Source organism: Neoarius graeffei, chromosome 23 (genome assembly GCF_027579695.1).
Source record: "Neoarius graeffei isolate fNeoGra1 chromosome 23, fNeoGra1.pri, whole genome shotgun sequence".
Classification (NCBI taxonomy): domain Eukaryota; kingdom Metazoa; phylum Chordata; class Actinopteri; order Siluriformes; family Ariidae; genus Neoarius; species Neoarius graeffei.
In genome coordinates, this window is record NC_083591.1 from 13,700,615 (window position 1) to 13,723,830 (window position 23,216).

The 23,216-nt window shown below is 41.9% G+C and overlaps 1 protein-coding gene across 1 annotated transcript; it reads right to left on the reverse strand.

Annotated features, from left to right (window-relative positions):
* Positions 1-2,165: 2,165 nt before the first annotated feature.
* On the reverse strand, positions 2,166-2,892 carry LOC132871553 (claudin-4). The gene has a single exon (XM_060905805.1). It carries the CDS (start codon positions 2,890-2,892, stop codon positions 2,239-2,241), a length of 654 nt encoding a protein of 217 aa, XP_060761788.1. The 3' UTR covers positions 2,166-2,238.
* Between the last annotated feature and the right edge of the window lie 20,324 nt (positions 2,893-23,216).

The following is a 23,216-nucleotide window of genomic DNA, read 5'->3' on the forward strand; positions in this document are numbered from 1 at the left end:
TGCGTTCTGCTTCACTTTTCCAGAGAAATGAATACCCAAGTCTGAGATTCTGAAGGAGGTTCTCGGCAATGACCCAATACTTTATGTACACTGAATAAGGTGGAGTCTTGGGTAGATGAAGTCCCACAGTGATTGGTCAAACATTTTGAAATGCTGTTGGGTTTTTTTTTGGTTTTGTTTTGCTTGTATAACCTTGCCACAGACACTTTTTTTAATGATTGAACTATTCCACACAAAGTAAGCAATGACTTGATAACCATGGCCTGGGGTGTAAGGTTAAAGGATAACTGCTAGGTTACATTTCAACCACAAAACAAAACAAAAAAAAAGTCTCAGGAAACAGGTATGATCTATAGGAAGATTCAAACATGAACCGGTGTATGTGTTGACAATGTATGAAAGAATCTTAGTCTATAAATTATCAGCAATGCTGAGCAAAGCCACATAAAGCTATCATAGATAGCTATTTACTCGGTGGTAGTTGGTTATTAATTCTTGACTGTTAACTGTAACGGAAACTCCTGGATTGACAGATGTTCTTGATAGAGCAGCCAATAATTTCTGCTAAAACATTAAGCAAACAGTACAAAGGTACAAATAAGACCCGAGTGAAACTGATTAGCTGATAGCGCTGGAATAGTTTATCCTGAACACAAAACTAGTGTACATCAGCCATGTCAGTGTGATTCTCAGTGACATAGTTTAACCCTGTACTGTTGAGGGAGGTAGGTATTTTTGATTTACAGCTCAAAAGGTCTTGGTGCAGGATATTGCACTGTTGTTTTGCGTGGTAGCCTATGGCCTATTCTTAGCCTCTTATTGACCTAATTGAACGCTTTCATGAACCAACATAGGTTTTAGAAGCCCAGCTCAAATCCAAGACAGTGGAAGAAAAATCAGTTCACAGTTTAACACTCAACCGTTGCCGTACATACTGCACAAACTCCTGTGATGATACGAATTTTCTCTTGCTAATCAAGCCTGAAATGTTAAACTTAGCTGTGTGTTTGAAGAGTTTATTTCAATCAGGGAAGACTTTAACTCAACAAATTTACAATGGGTTATATAAAGTCGATTAAAAAGAAACAGCTGTAATATATTGTCTTTGCTACGCCGCAGTATCTGTCTGTCTGCTTGATCGTTTTCACCATGCAATCGTTAGTAGCACTGTTAATCCTTTATCTATTACTCTTCTGGGTGATTTACGCTTTATCACATTTCTGTGCATTCCTTCAACGCACTGTTTTCCAGATAGTAGTTTTCATAGTAGACCAAAATTTTTTATTATTTTTCTCTAATTTTATAATGTTCCTGACCACAAGTTCAATCTTTGGTAAAACTGCATTCGTCCTTCAATTATGTTCGATTAGCAAAACAAAGGAATGCCACAGCACAGCGACTTTGCAGATTTAGCCCCAACTAACCTAAAAGGAAGGTGCTTTCATCTCATGATGGCTAGTTTCAGTTACACTCCCCTGAAATAAAGAACTGAGCAGTGGACGCAAAGGAACAGAAGAAGGTCTCAGAACAACAGCTGCATTGTACCTAGTTACGTCTACACCAACGCAGGGAGGTAATTTCCAATGTGTAGCAGCCCCTCAAGAGCTGGGTAGATTTCCAATGATATGGAGCACTTTGGACTAAGAATTCCTTATTTCATCTCCTCCAGCTTACCTTTGCAAAGTCTCGGGTTTCTCAGGAATGGTCATCCATTTCGTAGTAGACGGGAAACTGAAATATCGCAGGAAATATTTATGTGTTGACTGACTTGTGATAAGAACTTTATTTCCTTCAGAAAATGTTTCATTACGAAGCCTTGCAATGCCCATCAGCTTTAACTGTGTAAACTCTGAGGGCCTGTAATATAATATAATATAATATAATATAATATAATATAATATAATATAATATAATATAATATAAAGCAATTGCAACATAATTAGACAATCATGCTGGATACCTTTTAAGTCAACATTTTTCAGTTGGAAAAAACTTCTCATTCTGTCTCAAAATCTAGATGCAACACAAAGGTTATTACACACTAATATATCAATTTCAAATCTACACGAGAAAGAAGACATCTAATGACTTACTGTTGCTGACTGATTTAACTCTATATCATAATTCAATCACATAAAACCATTCTATCATATTTTTCTGGTGTTTGTCCAAGTGAATAACACTCCAGCACAGTTTTTATTGTCGCTGAATGCAAGCTTATTTACCAACCTACACCATTCAAACATAGTCCCTTCTGCAATATCCATTAGCAGCCACTGATTTCACTGTTGAGTACTGTGCTCCGGCAGACGCAGGACCATTTGGTGCTCTGGAAGGACACGAGCAGGAAAGTATGGCTCCCCCTAGGATGAGCAGGCAGGAGGCGCCCCAGCCGAAATACAGCGAGTTCCCGAACTCCCTCTTCTGTGTTTCCTGCAGCAGCGGGTCATGGAAGTCCAAGACAATAGTGTAGGCTGACCAGCTCACGGCCACAAGCAACAACAGCCCGCTGCTGCCAAACGCCACACCAGCACCCATCATGATGCGAGGCTTGCTGGAGACATCCGAGGTACAGTTGGTACACTTGGCACCTGCTACAGCCAGCGTCATGGCCACCACACCAATAAACACAGCGATGACAACCAGAGCTCGTGCAGCCTGCAGGTCATTAGGCAGCGCTAACATGGAATCGTAAATCTGGCAATGCATCTGGCCTGTACTCTGCACCACACAGCTCATCCACAGACCCTCCCACACCATCTGTGTGATCACGATGTTCTGACCCACGTACGCCGCTACACGCCACATGGGCAGGCAGCAGGCCACCATTGCACCCAGCCAGCCAGCCACAGACAGAATCATGCCCAGGATTTCCAGGCCGGCTGAAGCCATTGTCTCTCTGGAGCTCTGCGCACTGAGGTCCTCTGTGTTCACACGCGATATTAGATCTCTCCGGCTCCCAACACTGGCCGGAGCTGAGAAGGGAGGGAAGGAGAGGCAGAGAAACAGATTCTACCTTCTTTATACTTATAGTTCGAAGGTGGAGTCAGACCATGATGGCATCATCTTTGCACTGGTATAAGAGCAGGGATTTGGGGATCCACTACTTTGTGATGGGGTGGCATTATTAAAACCACGGAGCTGGGATTGTTGTACTAGCATCCTGGACAATAGCGTAACAATAACCATGTTGTTGAATATAGTTGCATATAATATGGTATTATTTGTGAAATTGATAATCAGGATATTTTATAATATTTCTATGTTAATAGAGAGGAAGATTGGCAAACAGCAGGCTATTCTGGAAAGGGTAATAAATAATTGCCATTATGCTAACACTAAATCCCTACAGTCACAAAGAAACTATAAGGGTCGAATCTCGGAACAAGCATTCTTTAAACTAAGGTTTTCTAACTACCCTATTATTTTCTCGAACCAAGGTTTTGTTTTGTTTTTTAATCTTGAAATTGGATGCACAGTTCTCCTATTAACCTTGAGGAAAAGCTGCTGTATCACCTTCTCAATAAGACATGTATGAAGGCAGGACAATCCTACTCTTTGTCTGTAGAGTGATCAAGATCTGGTATCCAATCTCATGTCTATAAAAGCTTCTACTTACGCTCATAAACTAGATTATTGGTTTGGCCTATATGTATTTATTGTTATTCTGGACTGAAATGAATTCAACCTTCAGAAAAAGTAAAACTATCACAAAAAAAAACCAATATTAAATATGTTGCTAATTATATATCTGTCGTGACCTTCTCATGCTACACAATGTACTGTAGTTAAAGCTATAGCTATTCATGTGCCTTTGAAGATGGATATGTTACCAGACTGCAGTGTGGAACTGAGGATTAGCGTCCCCTGATCCTCCATTAGTAAAATGTTCCACTATGCTGGAGTAACCAAAGACTCATAAACTGAGGTGCCTCTCTGCATCCCTAGAAGACATGAACCGTCTACTTTGAAAAAGCATGCTGAGGTAAGGGTCACTAATCTGCTAACATTAACTGGCTCTATAGCCCATGTTAAACGAGCATCACTTCCATTAGCTAACATAAACTGGCTAGGCAGCAAGCCTAGCTAATGGTTGATACAGTATTGGTGAGTTACATGATAGTTTACTTGTGATTAATTCATTAGCAAACTTTGTAACATCAGTCATGCGTATACAAGTAAATTTACAGACTGAAGATTGAATGATGTTTAGCTGCTTTAAAACAAAAATCATCTCAAAGTTTAAGATAAATAATCAAAGTTAGTTAATACTTTATTACATTTAAAAGTAGCAACCTTTTAAACGTTCACTTGAGTATATTTCTTTGAATGGAAGATTTTGACTCATTACTACAGTGGGGCAAAAAAGTATTTAGTCAGCCACCAATTGTGCAAGTTCTCCCACTTAAAAAGATGAGAGAGGCCTGTAATTTTCATCATAGGTACACTTCAACTATGAGAGACAGAATGGGGGGAAAGAATCCAGGCAATCACATTGTAGGATTTTTAATGAATTAATTGGTAAATTCCTCGGTAAAATAAGTATTTGGTCACCTACAAACAAGCAAGATTTCTGGCTCTCACAGACCTGTAACTTCTTCTTTAAGAGGCTCCTCTGTCCTCCACTCGTTACCTGTATTAATGGCACCTGCTTGAACTCGTTATCAGTATAAAAGACACCTGTCCACAAGCTCAAACAGTCACACTCCAAACTCCACTATGGCCAAGACCAAAGAGCTGTCAAAGGACACCAGAAACAAAATTGTAGACCTGCACCAGGCTGGGAAGACTGAATCTGCAATAGGTAAGCAGCTTGGTGTGAAGAAATCAACTGTGGGAGCAATTATTAGAAAATGGAAGACATACAAGACCACTGATAATCTCCCTCGATCTGGGGCTCCATGCAAGCTCTCACCCCGTGGGGTCAAAATGATCACAAGAACGGTGAGCAAAAATCCCAGAACCACACAGGGGGACCTAGTGAATGACCTGCAGAGAGCTGGGACCAAAGTAACAAAGGCTACCATCAGTAACACACTACGCCGCCAGGGACTCAAATCCTGCAGTGCCAGACGTGTCCCCCTGCTTAAGCCAGTACATGTCCAGGCCCGTCTAAAGTTTGCTAGAGAGCATTTGGATGATCCAGAAGAGGATTGGGAGAATGTCATATGGTCAGACGAAACCAAAATAGAACTTTTTGGTAAAAACTCAACTTGTGTTTGGAGGGGAAAGAATGCTGAGTTGCATCCAAAGAACACCATACCTACTGTGAAGCATGGGGGTGGAAACATCATGCTTTGGGGCTGTTTTTCTGCAAAGGGACCAGGACGACTGATCCGTGTAAAGGAAAGAATGAATGGGGCCATGTATTGTGAGATTTTGAGTGAAAACCTCCTTCCATCAGCAAGGGTGATGAAACGTGGCTGGGTCTTTCAGCATGACAATGATCCCAAACACACCGCCCAGGCAACGAAGGAGTGGCTTCGTAAGTAGCATTTCAAGGTCCTGGAGTGGCCTAGCCAGTCTCCAGATCTCAACCCCATAGAAAATCTTTGGAGGGAGTTGAAAGTCCATGTTGCCCAATGACAGCCCCAAAACATCACTGCTCTAGAGGAGATCTGCATGGAGGAATGGGCCAAAATACCAGCAACAGTGTGTGAAAACCTTGTGAAGACTTACAGAAAACGTTTGACCTCTGTCATTGCCAACAAAGGGTATATAACAAAGTATTGAGATTAACTTTTGTTAATGACCAAATACTTATTTTCCACCATAATTTGCAAATAAATTCTTTAAAAATCAGACAATGTGATTTTCTGGATTTTTTTTCTCATTCTGTCTCTCATAGTTGAAGTGTACCTATGATGAAAATTACAGGCCTCTCTCATCTTTTTAAGTGGGAGAACTTGCACAATTGATGACTGACTAAATACTTTTTTGCTCCACTGTATACTTTCATGGCGGCACAGTGGTGTAGTGGTTAGCACTATCGCCTCATAGCAAGAAGGTTCTGGGTTTGAACCCAGTGACTGATGAGGGCCTTTCTGTGTGGAGTTTGCATGTTCTCCCTGTGTCTGCGTGGGTTTCCTCCCACAGTCCAAAGATATGTAGGTGGTTCTAAATTGACCGTGAGTGTAAATGGTTGTTTGTGTCTCTATGTGTGTGTCAGCCCTGCGATGAGCTGGCGACTTGCTCAGGATGTACCTTGCCTCTCGCCCATGGTCAGCTGGGATAGGCTCCAGCTTGCCCCCCCCCATGACCCCACACGGGATAAGCGGTTACAGATAAAACAAACAATCCTATACGTTCACTTAAGGTTTCGACTCCTTATTCTTATTTAACACTGGGTGAAAATATATAATGATGAATAAAATTACTTTATCTGTTGCTATAGCAAGCATTGTGATTGGACTGTCATAGCACCTTGCAGAACAGCCATAGCAAATGAAGTGACAGTTTTAATGAAATTAAAATTTTACATCCATCCATTATCCATAACCACTTATCCTGTACAGGGTCACGGGCAAGCTGGAGCCTATCCCAGCTGACTATGGGCGAGAGGTGGGGTACACCCTGGACAAGTCGCCAGATCATCACATGGCTGACACATAGAGACAAACAACCATTCACATTCACACCTACGGTCAATTTAGAGCCACCAATTAACCTAACCTGTATGTCTTTGGACTGTGGGGGAAACCGGAGCACCCGGAGGAAACCCACGCAGACACGGGGAGAACATGCAAACTCCGCACAGAAAGACCCCCGTCAGCCACTGGGCTTGAACCCAGAACCTTCTTGCTGTGAGGCGACAGTGCCATCCTGTCAAAACTATCTATTTATAATTTTTTTGTAATAGTGTAATGTAATAAAATGCAGCATAATGCAATGCAATGTAATGTAATGTAATTAAATAATATTGGCTGGCATTGAGTGGTATATCAGATATATTCCATTCAACTAGCATGATATTGAACGAGACTCGTTCAATATCATGCTAGCTGAATGGAATATATCTGATATACCGCAAAAAAGCCAGCCAATATTATTATTATTATTATTATACATTCCTTTCAAGTGTTCAACGTGTCTTTCTCTTTCAAAATTCTCTCAAAATTTTCCGTATTTAACAAAGCAAACCTGGTGGCCATGTTTGTTTACAAATTGTCACAGCTAGCGTGGAAGTTTTACATCTCCAAGATATGACATGTTGTCTTGACAACCATGCAATATCGTAAACCATATTCAACGTTCATTCTCCATTGGATAGAGTGACGTAATACATGTAGGATAAGTGATATGCTAACGATATTGCATGCTATCAAACCAAATGAATGAAACCTGCTAGACAGGAATAGAACACGTTTTTATTCCATCAAAAAAGTGTCCTGTACAGTATGTATTCCCGATATTTCACTCCGATGATGTCACTTCGAGTGTTTTCCCGCTGACTAAACACATGTTGTCAAAATGGCAAACCGGTTCAAAATTAAAATCCTTTTGATTAACTTGCATAATTTTTTTGTGGCTGTGTCCATATAATATAAAGAATGTTACATGGTGGTGCGAAGATGTGAAGTTTATCTTCTCGTGTTGAAAATATTTTCACTTGTCCGCTTTGCTCACTCATGAATATGTTCACCACTGGAAGATAAACTTCATAACTTTGCAGTAGTATTCTCTATGTAATGTGATACAATGTAAAGTAATGTTTTCTGATAAGTTTGGATATTCAACAAGAAGGAACATGTAGTACAATAGCGTATAATACTAGGTGTTCCATGCATCTAATATTAGCTAATTAGTTGTTTAATTTATATATTTTTTCTCATCAAATAAAGATTAAAATCATGATACATTTCAGAATGACATGCCTTTCCAAATGACAAACGGTCTTCTGCACATCATGAAAAACAACGCATGGTAATAAATATCTAAAATGTTCAGTTTAATCATACTGTGACCACAGTTACCACTGCTCAGAAACAGTTTTGAACTATCACACCCAAGCTGATTGGATGAGCGGATATTCATGGGAGGATCTGTCTAACTGCAGATGGCACCAGGTGGAAGGGTATTGAAACTACAGCTGCTGAAAGATCTAATCATTCACTCTAGACAGTTTCTGTAATGGGTACTTTCCCAAAAAAAAAAAGAAAAAATGATGTAATTTTTTTCATGGTAAAAAGTGTAAATATTTAGTTGTGCATGAATGTTGCAACCTGAGACTCGTTTATCATTTATCTTCAGACATCTCAAATATTTGACTATCATGAGCAGGGTTTCTACCTTGGTGGAAAAAAAGAGATAAGATAAAAGCTGTTTTCTCTGTGAATCATGAGTACTTTTGGAGAAAACTCAGCTTTACTCTGTTTTAGCTAGACAAGGTAATGTAAACAAAAAATATTTAGTGTTTAAAATTATTAAACTTGAATAAGTATGATATTGTATCTACAGTTAAACTGTATTTATACTAAGGGTGATGTTCTAGGCAGAGGAAATATATATATATATATATATATATATATATATATATAGGCGGCACGGTGGTTAGCACTGTCGCCTCACAGCAAGAAGGTCCTGGGTTCAAACCCCGGGTCCGGCGAGGGCCTTTCTGTGTGGAGTTTGCATGTTCTCCCCGTGTCCGCGTGGGTTTCCTCCGGGTGCTCCGGTTTCCCCCACAGTCCAAAGACATGCAGGTTAGGTTAACTGGTGACTCTAAATTGACCGTAGGTGTGAGTGTGAATGGTTGTCTGTGTCTATGTGTCAGCCCTGTGATGACCTGGCGACTTGTCCAGGGTGTACCCCGCCTTTCGCCCGTAGTCAGCTGGGATAGGCTCCAGCTTGCCTGCAACCCTGTAGAAGGATAAAGCGGCTAGAGATAATGAGATGAGATATATATATATATATATATATATATATATATATATATGAGTGATTCCACGCTTATGGGTACTGAAATGGGGACATGAACTTATTTTTAAAAATTCACCTAAAACCATTTCTTTTTTTTTACCATCAGGTCACAACACATGTAATCTTTAATGAATGATATGTTAAAAGATAACTTTAATTTTCTGAGATGTAATAAAAACATATTTATATGCCAAAGTCAAGCCTATGAGTTCCAAAATGATGTCTGTTACATTACTTCTGTTACGATTGTCCATCTCGCGTCTGTTACAAATTAATTACAATCTAGCTATATACCATGTTAATCTTATTGAAAGAATGTGTATGTTTATTCTACTACACATGTTTATTAATTATATTTGCTAAAACATCACCTTCCTATGTTTCAAAAAGTAATTCTACATTGTTAAAATTGAGAATATATATGTCCACAACACTTCTGTTACGTTCTGACTTTGGCATATAAATATGTTTTTATTACATCTCAGAAAATTAAAGTTATCTTTTAACATATCATTCATTAAAGATTACATGTTTTGTGACCTGATGGTAAAAAAAAAGAAATGGTTTTAGGTGAATTTTTAAAAATAAGTTCATGTCCCCATTTCAGTACCCATAAGCGTGGAATCACTCATATATATATAATGAAATGTTTCAACATTTAAAAAATATTGTAAGCAGTAAGCCATAATAAATGAAACAAAGTCAATATTTGATGTGAAACGATCTTTTGCTTTTAAAAAAATTAGTAGTCTCAGATACAATTGGTGCAGTTTTAGAAGGAAATGAGCTGTAGGTTTTACTGAGCATCTTACAGAACCAGCCACAGTTCTTCTGGACACTTTGACTGTCACACTTGCTTCTTCATTTTGCACCAAAACCCAGTAGCCTTCATTATGGCCCGAGCACCGTTCGGTGCGAAGACCCTATTGTTTTCGAAGGATTCTTCTTCTTCTCTTCTTCTTATTATTATTCTGCCGCTTTTGGCCTTATTTGAGGCATTTCCTATGCACGAAAACTCATGAAATTTGATACACACATCAGTCATTGTCATCACTACTCAGCCACAGACTTTTGGCCCCGGGCATGGCCCAGGGACTTCATAGCGCCCCTTTTTCCATTTCCCATTGAAATGAATGCGAAGATCTTTGAAGTGATTGTCATAAGGCCATTTGGAGTGAAATTACACATGGTCATTTCTAACGTACTCCTCCTAGACGGTTCATCAAATTCATGTCAAACTTGGCAAACATGATGCCAAGATATTGCTGAAGTTGAATTGCTAAGGGATTTTTGATATGTTGTAATATGTTGAAATATTATGAAATATAATATGCCAAGATATTGCTGAATGTTGAACTTGATATCTTGTAATCTGATTCTGATACTCTTTAGCCGTTATGGGCCTGTCTGGTATAGCGCCACCAACTGGTCAAGGAAAGAATAGGGTTTTGAATATGTGTGTTTTGACACATGATGAATTTTAACATGCTCCTCCTAGACAGTTCATGAGATTCATGTGAAATTTGTTATACGTGATGCCAAGATGTCACTGATATTAAATTGTGAAGGGATTTTTGATATCTTGTAATATGTTGAAATGGCCTTATGATTTTAATATCTTGCCACATAAACAGGAAACGTGTCAGAAAACCACAGTGCATTGACTGTATGGTCAGACACTTCTTAATTCAATAGATATTATGATTATTATAACCTGACGCCCAATGGGCCTGTCTGTTATAGCGCCACCACCTGGCCAAGCAGGAAATGTGCCAGAAATTGGCAATGCCTTAACTGATTGATCTGACACTTTACAAAATATTGTGTATTATGATTGTGATGATATTCACATGTGTAATTCAGATGCCTAGCACAGCACCACCATCTGGCCAAGCAGGAAATGGGGAAAAATGTTCAATTCATTGATGGATTGATCTGAAACTTTACAAAATATTGGATATCATGAGTCTGATGATATATACAATTCTGTGCACACTCATACACACACACACACAGTCATATGCATATTTATGCATACACACATACACTCTCTCACAAGTATGCACTCACATGCACACGCAACATCTATGAGCACACTCTCTTTCACACACACTTTCTCTCTCTCTGATAAACACACACACACACACACACACACACACACACACACACACACACACACACACACACACACACACGTGCACACAATAATAGCAGAGTTCCAGCGGAGAACCATACCTAAGAAAAATGGTAAACCCATCGAGTCGATTTTTTTGTGGTTTGTCCGTGTTCGTGTACCACCAGTCATACACATAGCCTAGTGGTCAGTGTTAGTAATTACCAGTCATACACACCGCCTAGTGGCTAGTGTTAGTAATTACCAGTCATACACACCACCTAGTGGTCAGTGTTAGTAATTACCAGCCATACACACCGCCTAGTGGCCAGTGTTAGTAATTACCAGTCACACACACCGCCTAGTGGCCAGTGTTAGTAATTACCAGCCATGCACACCGCCTGGTGGCCAGTGTTAGTAATTACTAGTCATACACACCGCCTAGTGGCCAGTGCTAGTAATTACCAGTCATACACACCACCTAGTGGCCAGTGTTAGTAATTACCAGTCATACACACCGCCTAGTGGCCAGTGTTAGCCAGTAAAGAAATAAAACAAAAGAGACTGGCTAGGATATAAGAAAATTCTACAACCCAGAAACAGATGGGAGCTCCGCTTTTAGGCAGTGCCTAAATCTATATATTAGTGACCTGCCATCATTGTGCATTTTGTTGCAGACATATGAAAACTCTGCATGTACACACACACACACTGCAGACACAGGAAAGCTAAGATGACTTAAGATTACAGCGTGAGATAGAGATAAGGAGAAGACACATGTATAGTTTTGTACATATATAAATGTACATTTTCACACCACAGAAACACACACACACAGTCTTTTTCTGACTATCTCTCATCCGTCAAGCAGTCATGGCATTTGCAACATGCACATCACCTTTGAACATTTGATGAATATATGACATGTGACTGTTTTGTTGGGTGGCGGGATGTCCTGGGTTGCGGAACCACACGTGTGAGGGCCCGTCAAGGCCACTAGCGGCTTTAATTATGTTTTCTTTTTTAATCTGAAAAGTGGTCTCTTATGTAATATGCTGCTCAGATACAAACATTTTTTCTGTAACATTTAATTTTGAAAACGAATGTTTGGAACTCTAAAATGTTTTTGGACTGACTTGATAATGTCGAAGTCTCATCTCATTATCTCTAGCCGCTTTATCCTTCTACAGGGTCGCAGGCAAGCTGGAGCCTATCCCAGCTGACTATGGGTGAAAGGCGGGGTACACCCTGGACAAGTCGCCAGGTCATCACAGGGCTGACACATAGACACAGACAACCATTCACACTCATATTCACACCTACAGTCAATTTAGAGTCACCAGTTAACCTAACCTGCATGTCTTTGGACTGTGGGGGAAACCGGAGCACCCGGAGGAAACCCACGCAGACACGGGGAGAACATGCAAACTCCGCACAGAAAGGCCCTCGTCGGCCATGGGGCTCGAACCCAGACCTTCTTGCTGTGAGGCGACAGCGCTAACCACTACACCCCCGTATGTCGAAGTCATAAAATAGAAATCTATAACAAAGTTTTTATGAAAAAAATAGGGTGCCAAAGACTTTTGCACAGTACTATACATGAACAAAATTGAAACAAAAGCATTTAGCTGTTGCATCATCTTTACATTATGATCTACAGATAAGAAGAGAGGATCTCCAGGAAGTGGAGATTAAAGGGAGCTGAGATCCTGCACTTTTGCTTTCGTGGTACAGATCTCTGTTACTTAAATTGAATGGGAATGTAAGTCACAGCATGGTGTAATGGTGAAGATAATACTAATAATGGTCATGGAATTAAAGAAAACTGACAAACAAACAACCCAAACGCTATCTGTATATCCAAAGTCAGTTAGTTACAATAAATCAGGTGCTTAGGCTAGAAACAGATATAAATATAAAAACATTATTTCATCCCGGCGGCACGGTGGTGTAGTGGTTAGCACTGTCACCTCACAGCAAGAAGGTCCTGGGTTCGAGCCCAGCAGCCGGCGAGGGCCTTTCTGTGTGGAGTTTGCATGCTCTCCCCATGTCTGTGTGGGTTTCCTCCAGGTGCTCCGGTTTCCCCCACAGTCCATAGGTGTGAATGTGAGTGTGAATGGTTGTCTGTGTCTATGTGTCAGCCCTGCGATGACCTGGCGACTTGTCCAGGGTGTACCCTGCCTCTTGCCCATAGTCAGCTGGGATAGGCTCCAGCGACCCTGTAGGACAGGATAAGCGGCTACAGATAATGGATGGATATTTAATCCCATTTCCAGGAATTGAACATTCAGAACATTTTTGGTAGGCATGAAAGAAGTAGTGATCCCCCATCTCATAAATCACAATTTAATCCCTGCTGTGAAAATAATGAGTACTTGCTAGCTGATGGAGATCCATGTAGTCTACTTTCACTGAAGACAAACATTTTTACTGAGAGCTTTGTAAAGCGAATATTTAGGTGGCCTGCATGATGAAGCATGTAATGACTTGTACTTATCTTTTGGGTGTGCTTTGAAACATTTTGTGCTTTGAGATTCTCAGTTAAAAAAACAAAAGAGGAGAAAGGTAAAAAAAAAAGGGTTCTTTACCAACTTGACTCCATTTTTTATTTTTCAGTAACTGCAGTGAAATTAGAAAGTCAGTTGTGTAGTTACAAGAGTGACGAATGTATAGTCATGGCTGAAAGTTTTGAGACTGACACAAATTTTGGTTTTCACAAAGTTTGCTGCTTCAGTGTTTTTAGATCTTTTTGTCAGATGGTATACTGAAGTACAATTATAAGCATTTCATAAGTTTTAAAGGCTTTTATTGACAACTGTATCAAGTTTATGCAAAGAGTCAATATTTACAGTGTTGACCCTTCTTTTTCAAGACTTCTGCAATTTGCCCTGGCATGCTGGATTTGGCTTCTGGGCCAAATCCTGACTGATGGCAACCTATTCTTGCATAATCAGGGCTTGGAGTTTATCACAATTTATGTGTTTTTGTTTGTCCACCCGTTTTTTCAGGACTGACCAAAGGTTCTCGATGGGATTAAGATCTGGGGAGTTTCCTGGCCATGGACCCAAAATTTCAATGTTTTGTTCCCCAAGCCACTTACCGTAGTTATCATTTTTGCTGTGTGACATGGTGCTCCATCATGCTGGAAAAAGCATTGTTCATCACCAAATTGCTCCTGGGTCATTGGGAGAAGTTGCTCTTGGAGGCTGTTTTGATACCATTCTTTATTCATGGCAGTATTTTTAGGCAAAATTGTGAGTGAGCCCACTCCCTTGGATGCGAAGCAACCACACACATGAATAGTCTCAGGATGCTTTGCTTTACTGTTGGCATGACACAGGACTCATGGTAGCGCTCATCTTTTCTTCTCCGGACAATCATTTTTCCAGATGTCCCAAGCAATCTGAAGGGGGCTTCATCAGAGAAAATAACTTTACCCCAGTCCTCTGCAGTCAAATCCCTGTACTTCCTGCAGAATGTCAGTGTGGCAGCGGGGGCGTGGTCAAGCGCTGGTCTGTGACAGGAGGGCGGAGTCAGGGAAGGTAAGTGGCAGAATCACTACACCTGACGTCAATTAACCTGTGTTTGTGTGTGTCTTCCCAGTGACCGCGCCCTATTTAAAGAGGGAGAGCAGAGAGCAGAGGAGAGCTCATCCCCGAACAAGACGCCAGTCGTGTGTGTCTAGTTGAAAATATTGTTAAACTGAAAAGTATAGCAATAAACGCTAGTGTTGAACCTGATCTCTGTCCTGCCGTCCTCTGTGCTCCACCCACCAACACTGAACCGCTACAGTCAGTCTGTCCTTAATGTTTTTCTTGGAGAGAAGTGGCTTCTTTGCTGCCCTTCTTGACACCAGGCCATCCTCCAAAAGTCTTCGCTTCACTGTGCATGTAGATGCACTCACACCTGCATGCTGCCATTCCTGACCAAGCTCTGCACTGGTGGTGACCAGATCCTGTGGCTGAATCCTCTTTAGGAGACGGTCCTGGCACTTGCTGGACTTTCTTGGGCACCCTGAAGCCTTCTTCACAGCAACTGAACCTCTCTCCTTGAAGTTCTTGATGATCCAATAAAGGGTTGATTTAGGTGCAAAATGTGATAACTAAGGCTACGTTCACACTGCAGGCTGAAGTGACTCAAATCCGATCTTTTCGCCCATATGTGACCTGTATCCAATCTTTTATTGACAATATGAACGACACAGATCCGATTTTTTCAAATCCGACCCAGGCCGTTTGGATATGTGGTCCTAATTCCGATTCCTATCCGCTCTTTTCATATGCGACTTCAGTCTGAACCGCCAGGTCGCATTCATCCGACTTACACGTCATCAACAAGCCACAAACGTCACTATTCTGCGCTGAAGTAGGCGGCGGGTCTCTCAAAAAAAGTTACAACAACATGGCGCATAATCACGGGTGCAGATAGAGGGGGGGACGGGTGGGACTCGTCCCACCCAGATTTAAATTCACCTCGCTCGGTCCCCCCCACTTATAGGGAGGAAAAAACATATATGCTGTCTTTCTTTGCATAAGGCAAACCTCACGGAAAAATCAAAAAACTAATTACCATTCGGTTTATTGAGGTGCACAGCAGTATATACATAGTTGCAACAACTCACATAAAACAAAACAAAGACTGATATTCGGTTGGTTGAGCTGCGCAGACTGCACAGGTTGCGAGCTCGAGCTTGGTTGCTATGATAACCCACAACAAGTTTGACAGGCATATCAGGGTTGGGGTTGGTTTGCTGGCAGCTTTGTCCCCCCCAGTTTTTTGTCCCCCCCAGTTCAAAAAATGTATCTGCGCCCCTGCGCATGACATCAATGTGAGGGACGCTTCGGGCTGTGAAGGTTCTGAATCTTCTCAATGGAAGGACGCAGAGGTTAGGGAGCTGATTTCCATTTGGGGGGATACAGCTATTCAAGCTAGATTGGATGGATCATACCGCAACCGGGCGGTTTTACTTCCGTAAACACTGGCCATGCTCACTGCATGTGACGTCGTCGTATCCTGCAATGCGCATGCGGAACACTTTTAGGTCGCTTTTCGTTCATACTGAGGATCACATACAAGTCGCATATATTTGTTAATGTGAACGACCTCACAAAAAAATCGGATTTCACAAAAAAATCGGAATTGAGCATTAAGCCTTGCAGTGTGAACGTAGCGTGTGTGACTTGGGGAACAAAACATTGAAATTTTGGGTCCATGGCCAGGAAACTCCCCAGATCTTAATTCCATCGAAAACCTGTGGTCAATCCTCAAAAAGCGAGTGGATAAACAAAAACCCGAAAATTGTGATAAACTCCAAGCCCTGATTATGCAAGAATGGGTTGCCATCAGTCAGGATTTGGCCCAGAAGTTGATATCCAGCATGCCAGGGTGAATTGCAGGAGTCTTGAAAAAGAAGGGTCAACACTGTAAATATTGACTCTTTGCATAAACTTGATATATTTGTCAATAAAAGCCTTTAAAACTTATGAAATGCTTATAATTGTACTTCAGTATACCATCTGACAAAAAGATCTAAAAACACTGAAGCAGCAAACTTTGTGAAAACCAAAATTTGTGTCAGTCTCCAAACTTTCAGCCATGACTGTATGTTGGTTTCAGAGGTGGGCAAAGTACCCAACTTGATTATTTAACTCAAAGTACAGATCCCACTGGTCAAATGTTAGTCCAATACAAGTGAAAGTTGTCCAGTCAAATTTTTACTTAACTTAAAGTGCTGAAGTACTTGCTTTAAAAAATACTTAAGTATTAAATGTACATTTTCTGTCAACGCATCATTGTATTATTGCCACAATGCTTACAAAACCTAATGCCATTACCAAAGACAGAAATATGAATTCAGAAAATGAACACATGCTGTGTCATCATGGTGGTTTAACGTTAAGCTAGCTAGTCAGTGAAGCTCCACCTGACATGCTAGCAAGTGCTTTTCAAACTCGAAATCATATTGGGTAGCTAACGCTACTAGAAAAGAAAGATTTCTACATTCTATTTATTTGTCAAGATTGTGCTAAAATGTATTTCTGAAAGGACTTTGGATAAGTTAATGTCATTCATGTTAGCGTAACTCCGTTTTTACATGCTAACTATCAGTGTCCAAGTTAACTAGCTATGTGTAAACGTTAGCCGTGGACAAGGCTATGGCAACTTGGCGGGAAAATCCATAGAAAGTCATTTGACTAACCAGACTGCATAGCTATTGCAACGTTATCGCTCGCTCTAAAAGCACAGACAACTTCGTTGCAAGCTTTCTCTTGGAATAAAACGTTTATATACCTCAATATGCTCCCGCAGGTTGGACGGCGAGTTTTTATAGGCTGTGATGTGGTTCGTTTTGGCAAACAAGGCAAACATTTAAAATGAAACGAATCTTTAATCGTTTCAGAAAACTGAAACATGGGTTCTAGGAATAGCCATGGGTGCACGCATTCTCCAGAAGAACCGCCTCCTTCCATTCTGCCATCAACTGATTGTGTTTAAATAACGCTGCTGAGAAATCATTGAGCTTGATTTTATAAGTCTATGGACGTGACGTGACCCTAGTGATTGTCTCAGTGCCACCTGGGGAAAAAACAATCACGTTTTAGAAAAGAAAAGAAAAAACATCCGCTTCCAAAGCCACTTCATAGTAACGAGTAACGAGGACCTTGACAGAAATGTAGTGGAGTCAAAAGTGCGATATTTGTCTTTCAAATGTAGTGAAGTTAAAGTCATAAGGTTCCAAAAAAAGTAATACTCAAGTAAAGTACAGATACTCAAAAAGTGTACTTAAGTACAGTACTCAAGTAAATGTACTTCATTACTGTCCACCTCTGGTTGGTTTTGGCAAAACAGTTATACTTGTAACCCTCTGTTATTCTTCTTTGAACTGCTGAAACCTGAAATATGCCTAATTTATTCTGTTTTAAAGTTCAAAATATTATTAACTCCAAGACTATGACTGACATGGATCATTGATGTATGGTTTGACTTGCAGAAACAATGAAACATGCTTACTGAGAGCTTCATAAAGCTGATGTTTATCACACAAGGGCATGCATGTCTGAGCAGCTACTCAGTGTCATGGTGATGACTTTGCTTTATTCACTGTGGGAATGGAAACCTGCTTGGCCTGAATTTTCTGATTTCTGCTCCAGGTCCATTAATAAGTAACAGCCAGGAACATGCATGCTTAATAATAACGGTTAGCTGGGACAAAAAAAGTGGGGGTGTGAGAAATACAGAGAACATTTCAGCATATTTAGGCTTTCTTTAATCACTATACTATAAATGGATTAACAGAAGACATCGATATATGCAGTTTGCTGTTAAATAATACTGTATTTATTACATTTATTAAATAAATAATTATATATTGATAATATCTTCAGGATCTTGTTTGAGGAGAACTCAAGTCAAGGAATCAGTCACTGCTGTATAATAAGCTAATTATAATTGTAATACTGAACATTTATTTTTAATAGTCAGAGACTGGTACAAGTCCAGATTAGTTTGTTGTATACACTATATGGGACTATTTATAATTATAATACATAAGCAGTAAACCTCTTTAGGGTGTGCTGTGACAGGAAAATAATCTATGGATGGTGAGGATGGTGTAATCTTTTACCACAGCAAAGTTGATTTTTTTTTTCCTCTAACAGCATGCCCCAAATATTTTTTAATTATCTTTCTTATATGACATCAATTTGCCAATAATATTTTTAATGAAGTAAGAAATCACGTTTGAAAGAATGATATGCACTTGCAGTTACATTTAAAGTTACATTTAAAGTCCATGGGACAAGTTAATTTTTATGAAAATATAAACAATTTTATTTATCTTCATTGCTGTTATAAAACAAAATTGTCTTGAAATTCTTAAGACAAATCAAATGCAGCTCGTCATGTTACACAAAAAGTGAAAATTCTGTCATTCCAACAACTCTCTTCCACTTAATCCAGTTCAGTGGTTGGATATTCATTTCTGCAGTGTTTATTGCTGTCGCTGTTGTGTTAAACACTAAATAAAAGATGTCCAGTTACTGACAGCAAAGTTAAAGTATTGTAAATTTACAGTCAATAACTGGACATTACTATATGCAGCAGTGTACATTGAAGTGCGGTACTTTTTAGAGTATATCGCTGTAGGATTCCACTAATATACTGTAAAATTTTAAACCTTTAAATTTGATTTTTAAGTGACTCCCAATGCCACTTTGCATCTGTCTCTGTGCCGCGTTGCACCTGTCTCAATACCACTTTAAACCTCGCTCAGTGCCACTTCGCAGCTGTCTCAATACCACTTTGCACCTCCCCTAGTGCCACTTTGCTCCTGTCTCAATGCCACTTTGCACCTCTCCTAGTGCCACTTCGCAGCTGTCTCAATACCACTTTGCACCTCCCCTAGTGCCACTTTGCTCCTGTCTCAATGCCACTTTGCACCTCTCCTAGTGCCACTTTACACCTCTCTCAGTGCCAATTTGTGAATGTCTCAATGTCACTTTGCGCCTGTCTCAGTGCCACTTTGCACCTGTCTCAGTGCCACTTTGCACCTCTCTTAGTGCCACTTTGCACCTGTCTCAATACCACTTTACACCTCTCTCAGTGCCACTTTGTGCCTGTCTCAATGCCACTTTGCGCCTGCCTCAATGCCACTTTGTGCCTGTCTCAATGCCACTTCGCACCTGTCTAAATGCCACTTTGCACCTCTGCTAGTGCCACTTTGCACCTCTCCTAGTGCCACTTTGCACCTGTTTCAGTGCCACTTTGCACATGTACCAATGCCACTTTGCATCTGTCTCAATGCCACTTAGCATCTGCCTCTGTCCCAATTTGCACCTCTCTCAGTGCCACTTTGCACCTGACTCAATACCACTTTAAACCTCTCTCAATGTCACTTTGTGCTTGTCTCAATGCCACATTGCACCTGTCCCAGTGCCACTTTGCTCCTGTCCCAATGCCACTTTACACCTCTCTCAGTGCCACTTTGTGCCTGTCCCAATGCCACTTTACAGCTCTCTCAGTGCCAATTTGTGCCTGTCTCAATGTCACTTTGCGCCTGTCTCAGTGCCACTTTGCACCTGTCTCAGTGCCACTTTGCACCTCTCTTAGTGCCACTTTGCACCTGTCTCAATACCACTTTACACCTCTCTCAGTGCCACTTTGTGCCTGTCTCAATGCCACTTTGCGCCTGTTTCAATGCCACTTTGTGCCTGTCTCAATGCCACTTTGTGCTTGTCTCAATGCCACTTCGCACCTGTCTAAATGCCACTTTGCACCTCTGCTAGTGCCACTTTGCACCTCTCCTAGTGCCACTTTGCACCTGTCTCAGTGCCACTTTGCACCTGTCTCAATACCACTTTAAACCTCTCTCAGTGCCACTTTGCGCCTGTCTCAATGCCACTTTGTGCCTGTCTCAATGCCACATTGCACCTGTCCCAGTGCCACTTTGCTCCTGTCCCAATGCCACTTTACACCTCTCTCAGTGCCACTTTGTGCCTGTCTCAATGCCATTTTGCGCCTGTCTCAGTGCTACTTAACATCTGCCTCTGTGCCACTGTGCACCTCTCTCAGTGCCACTTTGCACCTGTCTCAATGCCACTTTGTGCCTGTCTCAATGCCACTTCTCACCTGTCTCAGTGCCACTTTGCACATGTCTCAGTGCCACTTTGCACCTCTCCTAGTGCCATTTTGCACCTGTCTCAGTGCCACTTTGCCCCATCCCAGTCCCACTTTGTATCTGTCCCAATGCCACTTTGCATCTGTCCCAAACCCCCTTTGCATCTTGTCCAATGCCACATTGCACCTGTCTCAATGCCACTTTGCACCTCTCATATTGCCACTTTGCACCTGTCTCAATACCACTTTACACCTCTCTCAGTGCCACTTTGTGCCTGTCTCAATGCCACTTTGTGCTTGTCTCAATGCCACTTCGCACCTGTCTCAATGCCACTTTGCACCTCTCCTAGTGCCACTTTGCACCTGTCTCAGTGCGACGTTGCACAGGTCCCAATGCTACTTTGCATCTGTCTCAATAAAACTTAGCATCTGCCTCTGTGCCACTTTGCACCTCTCTCAGTGCCACTTTGCACCTGTCTCAGTACCACTTTAAACCTCTCTCAGTGCCACTTTGCACCTGTCTCAATGCCACTTTGCACCTCTCCTAGTGCCACTTTGCACCTGTCTCAATGCCACTTTACACCTCTCTCAGTGCCACTTTGCGCCTGTCTCAATGCCACTTTGTGCCTGTCTCAATGCCATATTGCACCTGTCACAATGTCACTTTGCACTTGTCTCAATGCCTTTTTGCGGATGTCCCAATGACACTTTGCACCTGTCTCAATGCTACTTTGTGCCTGTCTCAATGCCACTTCGCACCTGTCTCAATGCCACTTTGCACCTCTTCTAGTGCCACTTTGCACCTGTCTCAATGCCACTTTACACCTCTCTCAGTGCCACTTTGCGCCTGTCTCAATGCCACTTTGTGCCTGTCTCAATGCCACATTGCACCTGTCACAATGTCACTTTGCACTTGTCTCAATGCCTTTTTGCGGATGTCCCAATGACACTTTGCACCTGTCTCAATGCCACTTTGTGCCTGTCTCAATGCCACTTCGCACCTGTCTCAATGCCACTTTGCAGCTCTGCTAGTGCCACTTTGCACCTGTCTCAGTGCCACTTTGCACATGTCCCAATACCACTTTGTGCTTGTCTCAATGCCACTTCGCACCTGTCTAAATGCCACTTTGCACCTCTGCTAGTGCCACTTTGCACCTCTCCTAGTGCCACTTTGCACCTGTCTCAGTGCCACTTTGCACCTGTCTCAATACCACTTTAAACCTCTCTCAGTGCCACTTTGCGCCTGTCTCAATGCCACTTTGTGCCTGTCTCAATGCCACATTGCACCTGTCCCAGTGCCACTTTGCTCCTGTCCCAATGCCACTTTACACCTCTCTCAGTGCCACTTTGTGCCTGTCTCAATGCCATTTTGCGCTTGTCTCAATGCCACTTTGTGCCTGTCTCAATGCCACTTTGCACCTCTCCTAGCGCCATTTTGTACCTGTCTCAGTGCCACTATGCGCCATCCCAGTCCCACTTTGCATCTGTCCCAATGCCACTTTGCACCTGTCTCAATGACACTTAGTGCCTGTCATAGTGCCATTTGCATCTGTCCCAATGCCACTTTGTGCCTGTCCCAATGCCACTTTGCATCTGTCCCAAACCCACTTTGCATCTTGTCCAATGCCACTTTGCACCTGTCCCAGTGCCACTTTGCTCCTGTCCCAATGCCACTTTACACTTCTCTCAGTGCCACTTTGCGCCTGTCTCAATGTCACTTTGCGCCTGTCTCAATGCCACTTTGCGCCTGTCTCAATGCCACTTTGTGCCTGTCTCAATTCCACTTTGCACCTTTCCTAGTGCCACTTTGCACATGTCCCAATGTCACTTTGCACCTGTCCCAATCCCACTTTGCATCTGTCTCTGTGCCGCCTTGCGCCTGTCTCAATGCCACTTTGCACCTCTCTCAGTGCCACTTTGCACCTCTCCTAGTGCCACTTTACACCTGTCTCAGTACCACTTTACACCTCTCTCAATGCCACTTTGTGCCTGTCTCAATGCCACTTTGCACCTGTCCCAATGCCACTTTACACCTCTCTCAGTGCCACTTTGCACCTCTCTCAGTGCCACTTTGCACCTGTCTCAATACCACTTTAAACCTCTCTCAGTGCCACTTTGCGCCTGTCTCAATGCCACTTTGTGCCTGTCTCAATGCCACTTCGCGCCTGTCTCAATGCCACTTTGCACCCGTCTCAATGCCACTTTGCACCTGTCTCAGTGCCACTTTACACATGTCTCAATGCCACTTTGCACCTCTCCTAGTGCCATTTTGTACCTGTCTCAGTGCCACTTTGCCCCATCCCAGTGCCACTTTGCTCCTGTCCCAATGCCACTTTATACCTCTCTCAGTGCCACTTTGTGCCTGTCTCAATGCCATTTTGCGCCTGTCTCAATGCCACTTTGTGCCTGTCTCAATGCCACTTTGCCCCTCTCCTAGTGCCACTTTGCACCTGTCTCAGTGCCACTTTGCACAGGTCCCAATGCCACTTTGCATCTGTCACAATGCCACTCAGCATTTGCCTCTGTGCCACTTTGCACCTCTCTCAGTGCCACTTTGCACCTGTCTCAATAC